Source organism: Centruroides sculpturatus, unplaced genomic scaffold, assembly GCF_000671375.1.
Source record: "Centruroides sculpturatus isolate CEXI.00-Female unplaced genomic scaffold, Cexi_2.0 scaffold1987, whole genome shotgun sequence".
Taxonomy (NCBI): Eukaryota; Metazoa; Arthropoda; class Arachnida; order Scorpiones; family Buthidae; genus Centruroides; species Centruroides sculpturatus.
Genome location: NW_019386281.1, coordinates 644 through 9598, shown reverse-complemented (window position 1 = coordinate 9598; position 8955 = coordinate 644). Strand labels below are relative to the sequence as shown.

General features: G+C 28.1%; 1 protein-coding gene across 1 annotated transcript in view; it reads right to left on the bottom strand.

Moving 5' to 3' along the window:
- Positions 1-8597, bottom strand: part of LOC111614389 (cullin-associated NEDD8-dissociated protein 1-like) — a 67851-nt gene extending 59254 nt beyond the window's left edge. The window contains exons 1-5 of the mRNA XM_023355760.1: positions 8505-8597; positions 8233-8331; positions 3842-3968; positions 1752-2173; positions 1071-1188 (exon numbers count right to left, since the gene is read on the bottom strand). Of these exons, the coding sequence (XP_023211528.1) occupies positions 1071-1188; positions 1752-2173; positions 3842-3968; positions 8233-8331; positions 8505-8580 (842 nt within the window). The 5' untranslated portion in view covers positions 8581-8597. The remainder of the gene's footprint in view (positions 1-1070; positions 1189-1751; positions 2174-3841; positions 3969-8232; positions 8332-8504) is intronic.
- Between the last annotated feature and the right edge of the window lie 358 nt (positions 8598-8955).

The window sequence follows — 8955 nt, the reverse complement described above, 5'->3', positions numbered from 1 at the left end:
GCGACGTTGTATCCAAAACTAAGACAAAATGAACCCAAGTTTTTTAATTCTTTTAAAATATCTATAAAATCATTTGACAATGGTTGGTCTCTTTTAGATTTCATCAATAAATAGATCAGTATCGAAATGATCGTTCTCCATTTCGGTCAACGTAAGTCCACTTTACCCGAAAACGCGCGATCGAATGTACAGTAACATGGCAGCACATATATCTCAAAGCGCTCGGCTGACGCCCGCAAAACGCGCGTTTTAACAAAAATCTATCAACGCGTGTTTGGCCAAAAGCGCGCGTTTGAGTGTGTATGCCTATGTAGAACTCTTGGTTCTTTAAAATGCACGTTTAAAAACGCCTAGTGTGTACACAGCCTTACTGACTACCTAGTTACGTATAAATACAGACGATAACTTAACAACACTGAGCGGCAGTTGCGATTTTGAGTCCCACTCGGGCGGAGTATTTTTTTCCATAAAAATCTAGTCCGATAGTTTGATAATTCGGCAGATCGTCTGGCTTTAAAACTATTTTTGATTGGTCCCACATCTTCCTAATTTTTAAGCAGGTAGAAATGACCAAAAAAGTGAGAAAAGTGAGAAAATCACCTGAAAAGTGAGAAAAGTGAGGGTACTTCAGAAAAGTGAGTACAAGTGAGAAAAGTGAGCGACTCCGAGGCCTGACCTTGTCACTGTGCTCAATTGGTCTCAAAATGGTTTGAGGAATGTCAGTCATAGTTTAACCTGCTTCCGTGGCCAGCTCAGTCCCCTGACCTCAACCCTAGGAAGCATTTGTGCGATGAAGTCAAAAGATCACTTCAAAGCTTGGAAATGCCACCATCCAATCTGACCCAACTTAGAGCTGCCATTATGTTAGCATGGGCCAACATCCCTCAGCAACAGTATCAGCAACTTGTTAAGTCCATACCAAGAAGAATATCGACTGTGATCAGAGCTAAAAGTGGACCAACTCATTACTAGAGGATCTCTCTAATTTTTTGTCCACTCAGTATATATTAAGTCAATTAAGAATGCATGTAATTTACAAGTACTTAATTAAAATTAATGATTATAATTACCCTTCTTCATAGTCCATAACACTTGGATCAATCATTCCTGCTGGGATGGATGGACGAGTCTGACGAAGCAAGGCAACATATGCATGGAATATGTCAACTTTCACATTTTCCTCTCTCTCTATAAAAAATTTTCATATTTCCATTAGTAGCATTCATAAGTAATAGCATTAATGCTTTATTATTAATTGTAATGTTGTAATTATTATTATTACTATTATCATCATAATCATCTTTTAAACACTTTAGTTTCAAGTTAAACTATAACCATATATATCTGAATCCCTATATTCTGTATTTCATTGAAAATATCAATGATATCTCCCTGATACATTTTTTTCATTTAGAACACAATGTAATATTTTATATAAAGTTTTTCTTTGAGCAAAAACCTAATATAGTATTAACTTCTGAATTATATCACAAATTTTTATGATATTTATGTGATTTTCTTGAAATCTTAATTCATACATTTAGAAATATACACATGCAAAAATGATCTAAATATTTAAACTATAGGATACTACATTTCTGTAAGCTAGGAATATTGTATATTATCTAATAATTGATTATTATCTAAATCTTTTCATTAAATGTATTGATTGTTTTCAATAGGTTTAATGAAAAAAAATTATTAAACTTTTTTGTATGTAAATAGTTTGATGAAATTAATTTTTCATATACCTTTAAACCTAGAAATTAGAGCTGGAGAAATTGTCTTGTAAAATTCCATTAACATTTCATGTCTTGTTGCTACGATAGCTTCTAAGCATTTGGCTGATGCTCTCCGAACTTTCCAACTCATGTCATCATCATCACTATATTCATCTTCACTGTCCCCTTCTTCATCTTCTCCTCCATCCATATCCATACTATCATCTGCTTCATCATCATAATTATAGTTAGGATCATAACAAAGATATTCAAGACAAATTTTTACTATTGTAGTAACTTGAGGAGATATTTCTTTAGGACATCGTCTAACAAAAGATTCAAATGCTTGAATACAATATTCCCTCAATTCATCATCTTCCACTTTACAATAGCCAACAACTAAAGGCATCACTCTTTCTAAATGTTCTCCAAATCGATGTCCTGCTTGTCGACTGAAATAAGTAATTGATTTAGAACATCCAAAAGTAATAAAATTTCATTTGCATTAAAATTTTAAGACATTTCTATAAATATCATCTTAAAATAATAATTCTCTAAATTTATCATGTTAAGTGTCACAAACTTCAATCATTAATAAGTTTTAAAATAAATTTTAAAAATTATATTTTTAATAGTTCTTATTGTAAAATTATTTTTTTAATACTTTATTTCAAAAATATAGAAAATTGTGTGTGTGTGTGTCTACACATACACAATTTTGATTAATAAATGATTATTTTAATTTTTTCGTTGAATATATTAAATCCTAATTTTTAAATGCTTGGCAATAATATTTAAGAGACAACAATCATGCAATGTGGCAGTTAAGTAAAATGTACCTTCTTCATTATGTACTGTACAAGTTAAAGTCATGAAAAACGTAAGATTAAATTTTATTGTAAATCTCATAAAATTTTATATCATTTTAGTAAATGTCTGCACATGCACTCAAACATGGTAGATTCTTAATAAGTCAAACTCCTTGACTCAAATTTTATTTTTGTTATGGCAACTCTCATACACTCAATGCATTCTGTTTCTGTAAATTGAAGTAGTTTGAGAATACATTTCACTAATTCAAAACATGGAATGTCCCTATACAATATACAGAAAATAGAAAAGATGGATGATGTAAAAGCTATTTTCTAACTATTTAAAAAAGTTAATCCTTGATGCTTATCAAAAACAAGAACAGTATGTTTTATTAATAATTCTGGTGCAAATTCAATGACTCCCTCTGTGAAAGCTCTAACAATTCAATTTTTACTGCCAAATACAATTTCCAGATTGTAACCTTTAATCACAAACACTCAAAACCTTAAATTACAATACAAAAACCTTATCATACAAAAGATGCTGCATGTTACTAAAGAAGAATCATATGTATTTGGAGTATACTTGCTAAATGCAATGTAAGTGATTAAGAAAGTTTAGAATGAAATTCCACAAAGCACCATTGTAAAATTACTTTAAAAAAGCAGGTTTCATTTAACAATTTGTTGATACTTCAAATAAATTGAAATTTTCATCAGAATCTGTTGACAATATTAAAGGTGGCTGGGCTGATCTCATTACAGTGATGAGTGATAAAAAAGTATAGTCAACACTGACTTATCCATATCATTGATGAAGTAGGAAATCAAATGCAAGAAACAAGCAATGAAGATGCAGAATAAATAAATTCTGTCAAAGACAAATCCTGCTCCTCTAAATCTAAGGAAGCCAGAAAAACTCAACCTAATTAGACTTTTTAGAAACTATATCATTCTTACATCAAGATGCTTTCAAGGTGGATGACCACATTGAAAACACTGTTGAGCTAAAAACAATGAATTGTTAATGACAAACTCAGTAGACTTTTTCACCAATAATGAAAATTTTTCCTTATTTTGTACAAGTACATGCATGCACACACATCAGAAATTTCTCTCTATTCCTTCTATTCTGAGTTATTGAGTACCTACTGTATATAATTTAAAGAGAGAGTAAATATGATATCTTTTTGAATAACATATTCAAAAATATTTCATATAGATAAACAGAAAATTAATACAAAAATAATTTAAAACTTATACAGAGATAGCAAAGAAATAATAGCACAAAACTATTTTTATATTTACCTAATAGCACCAATACATTGAATATATGTTCGTGTAGTTGATGTGGAGTCATCTTTATCCATTTCTTCTAAAAGTTTATCAATCAATTTATTAAAGAGTACTTGACTACAACTCATCACTAAATAGCCTATAATTAAAAAATAATAATATTATAGTATTATGTAAAAATAATTAAGCAATTACAGTCATTATAAAATTATTATAACTCATTCATGTTTTATTTTATCTATCTTACGATCAACAATTATTAGAATTTTAAGAAGTAATTTAATATTGTCATTCATTTTTTGCAAAATTATTTTATTGTGATATTCTTATATTTTATAAAAAAAATTTATAAATATCTCAATAATAAACTTTTCAAACATGTCAGGCATTTCATGTTAAAAACATAATTGAAATATTAACATATACAAATGCTCCCCTACTTATTCAAGGATTATGCTCCTGATATTTTGTTATAAGTTAAAAACTAATCTAGAAACTACATTTGTACACAGAATAACCATGTATTGTTAGTGATTAATCCTTAGATGTATTTAATGGAATACATTATGCTTGTTTACCTGCTTGTTACTGCTTAGTAGCAAATGCAGGTTTTTTCCACCTAATACACTTAGTTTTATAATGTCAAGTTTAGTTTCCATAGTAACAGAGCCACACTTCTTGCTTTTATCTCCATTGCTAGATTTACTATTATGTTTTGAATGCATTTTTGAAGCACCAATTGCAAAAGTTTATAAAAATTGAAAACAACAGGAAAAAATGCCATTACTCCATGTTACCAACTTTGATGCCACCTCATGAGTGATGATAAAATGTCAGAATTTGCATGAAAACAAAAAATGATGATATGCAATAGAAATAAATCCACATTAATTATTGGCTAAAGATTGACTTCATCCACTTACTGGCTAAAGACTGATTTCAACACCATCTCATAACCAGCAAGACAATTTCAGAATTTGCAAAAAATTTAAATTTTAGATGTACAGTCAAATTGTTCATAAGTCTGAAAGTTTGTAAGTTGAACATTCATAAATTGGAATTTCTTATATATAACAGCATCAAAGGAGATTTAAAAATTACTTCATAATGAAAAAAATTATTTAATTAACAATACTTAAATTTTTGCTATTGCCATTCATATGAATTGCAAATTGACATACCAAAAAATTGCAATTAATAAAATTCTAATTTAAAACATGTAAAATAATAAATAATGAAAAGTAACTGACATAACAAAAATCATTAATATATATAAATATAAAAGATTATTCAAGATTAAAAATAAATATTTTTGAATAAATGCATTCAATATTAGAAAACATTAACATAACATATAATATAAAAAAATTATTTTAGTGAAGAAGTCTAACAAAAAAACTGATACAAAAAAAAGTGATAAGTTTTACTATTCTAAGGAAAGAATGGAAAATATTGAAATTTAATAAATCAAGTCCTAATTAAATATATTGAACATTCCAATATTTAATATAATATACTGATTATTCTTATTATCAAGTTTTTAATTGATTAAAATATTTTTTAAAATTAATTACAGATAACACCTGATATATGCAGTTAATTGGTTCCACAAATATGCACGGATATTCTGTTAACCTGCATTATTAGGACCAATGTGGTGCAGAATTATCAAATATGCTTCCTTATTGGATGATGAAATTTTTTTCCTGTTTTTTTTCAATTCCCTGGACACAATTTTACATATCTTTGCATGTAAAACTGTATAAATCTGCTTTTTATAATTGTTCAACATGTCATTTCAATTTTTTCAGGCTATTCTTACCCTTCACTGACTTGAAACAAGAACATCCTATTCTTACTTTGTAGTTTGTACATTTTTATTGCATATATATACAGACAAACTCTAATTATCAAAGTACATGAACAGTAATGTACTGTAGCTATTTTTATGATAATTATTGATTCCAAGTGTGGTAAATATTTTTGCTTTTCATATCAAACCTGTGCAATGTCTTTAGAAAAACCATGCATGAGATAATTGGTTTTAATGTAGCACAGTATTATGTCATCTTAATATTTGCCATCTCTAAAAGGAGAACCCATACCCCTCTCCAAGAAGTGCTTTTACATGAAAATCTTAACTCTAGACTTAACCCAGTGCACCAATAACCACCCAACAATGAGCTTGGGATGTTGGCTTATCAGGATTGCTGGCATTTAAGATGCTGTGTTAATGGAATTTCATTGCACAGCTTATATGAAAGTTAACACTCAATTTGAAATAAATAATTTGTGAATTAGGTCATTAAGAATGCATCTAAAATCATAATTTTTTACATTTATATTTGCTTAAGTAGAGAAAAAACATAAAAAATAAAAAAATCAAGTTAAAAAAGCATCATTTATTGACAAATTATTAGTTAATTAAAAATTTTAGACAGGGTAATGTGTAGTGTAAACATAATCATGCTGAATAAAGATTGACTAGAGAGTTTAGACTAACTATTAAGAAAAAAAAAGTAAAAGTAATTTTTAAAGTCAAGCAAAATATTTATCATTTGTTGTCTGCCTTTTTTTTTCATAGTTTTCTATAAAAGCTGAAGAATTAAAACAAATGTTTGCAGAAATTACACTAAATGATAAAATAGAAATTAAAATTTCTGAATACTAAAACCTAAAACAATAAGATTCACATTTTTACTAACAGTAAGCAGGAGTGAAGAGAAGGAATCAGTTTATGTTAGCTATGAGCACCATCAAGCTGGTAACAATGAACTTTTCTCAGAACAGGCCCACATCAAAATTGCATATATTAAGGATTACCTGTATTGTTGTACATGTGGATGCATATTCACTTGCAATGTAATTTTCAAAAATTTCCTTGTTGTTGTTATTTATTTTTAATGAAATAAAAAAAAATTGTAATTTGTCAAAAATACTTTAGAAATAAAACTTGAATACTAATAAGTTTACATCAGTCTAAAATCTACTGAAATTATCATTATAATGAATCATTAATAGTAAAAATCAATTTGAAAAACGTTTCCAATAAACAAGTTTAATAATTAATAATGATCAATTTATATGTCAAAAGAGTTATTAATAGCAATATGTAATCAAATTAAAACATTTTAATCAATCAATAAAAACAACATATCAAAGCAAGCAATAAAATAATCAAATATATTTGCTATATTTGATTATTTTATTGCTTGCTTTAATATGTTGTTTTTAATATGTATTATACAAAATCTAAAATGCCTACAAATGTTCAGAGATACTAAAATCTGAACCTGAAAAAAGTGCACTTTGAGTAAATATACTATATTTACTCAAATGTAAAGTGCACTTTTTTCAGATTTTACTATCTCTGAACATTTATAGGAATTTTAGATTTTGTATAATACACAATAACTGGCAATCTGTAATGCCATGTGTGATATTTTTTGTCACTAATTCTATCACATTATTTTAATGATTTTATTAGAGCAATATTCATAATAGCAAATATTTAGGAAATCAACTTAGCTCAATCTTTTTTTTTTTCTTTAAACTCTTTCTCCCCTTTGGGCACTAAGAAAGCCTCTTTCAGCAAGCCCATTATGGGTTCAGCAAGCCAGGTAGTAAGGGATGGGGGTCCTGACATATCTTGACGGACCATCCCCTGAAAATTCCTGGGGACTTTTCGATCCATCTGAATTTGATCCAGGGTCCCCAGAGTGGTAAACTGCCTTCTTGACAGCTTGGCCATCTGGCTGTCTGCTCAATCTCATTAGTCTATTACAGTAACATTGTTAAGTATATTGATGAAAATCTTATAAAAATGTTGAGCAGCACTCTTTCAAAAAATATTGCATTTCCAATTCTTTAAATGGCACTAAGAATGATTCTATGTGGAAAGTTTTGAGCATCAAATTCAGTGTTGATATAGAAGATCCTAACACAAAGTGAAGATAATACATCTACAACAGCCTAAATGATTGGGCTATATTTTGGATAAATAATATACGATCATTTAAGGCTGTTGTAGATGTATTAGCTTAAGGTATCAGGTTTCAAAGGTCGTGTATATTTACGAAGTGAAGAAGTTTCTGACTTTCATATTATTTAAGACAATCATATATAATTTACTTTACTGTGAAATAAATTTATCTCAAATTGGTATTTAAAGAAAATAAAAAAAAAATTCATAAGCACTCATGTAGAAATTAAGGTCTTAGATTTGATAGCATCTTATATTAAGTAAATATAGTGTATATATATATATATATAAAACATACCAAACTAATAAGAAGCATTCTGCAATTAATATAAACTTTTCAATAAAATTTCAAAATTTTAATAAATAAGAAATATTTAACTAGTGTTTGTATAATTTTGTTTTCTGTGATAGTTATACCAACCTATAGCAGTTATGGAGCGTTTTCGTACAGCCAATCTTGGACTAGCTAACTGAGGCAACAAGGCATCCTTAATAAGAGGATGAAAATTGACTAATAACCCTGTAATAAAATTAAAACATTTAGCATTATATTTTAGGAGTATTAAATATTAATTTTGAATTCATAAAAAAAATTAACTGACTAAATAATGCAATAAATAATAATACTTTTTAAATATTTATAAAACATTAAAATTAAACTTAGATTTCCAGAAAAATGTTTCAAAAATTTACCTCCAAATCTACAAAGAAGGTCACCAAGAATATCAAGAGCTTCTAACTGTACAGAAACATCTTCTTGCTGTAACATATGATTATAATATATAATTTTCTTTCTTATGTCACAAAGAATAAAAAGCACATATTAAAATAATAATATTATGCACAACTAAAAATAAGGAGAGCCTATTTGTGTGATTTAGAACATATTAAATATAATAAATTATCAAGAGAAATTTAAAATTCATTAGCATTTTGTGAAATCCGCAATTTTTACATAGTTGTCAGAAAAGAATTTTTAAACAACTCCAATTAAAAAAACCCGCTCATGGTGAGAGTTAGATTGGAGGTCACCGTTTGTTTTTACAAGTAGGTGGGAAAGTTGACAATTAGGTGGTGGAATGCACCGTCATCGTCAACAAAAGTCAATCACGTGTTAGATTTCCCACAACAATGACATAAAAGC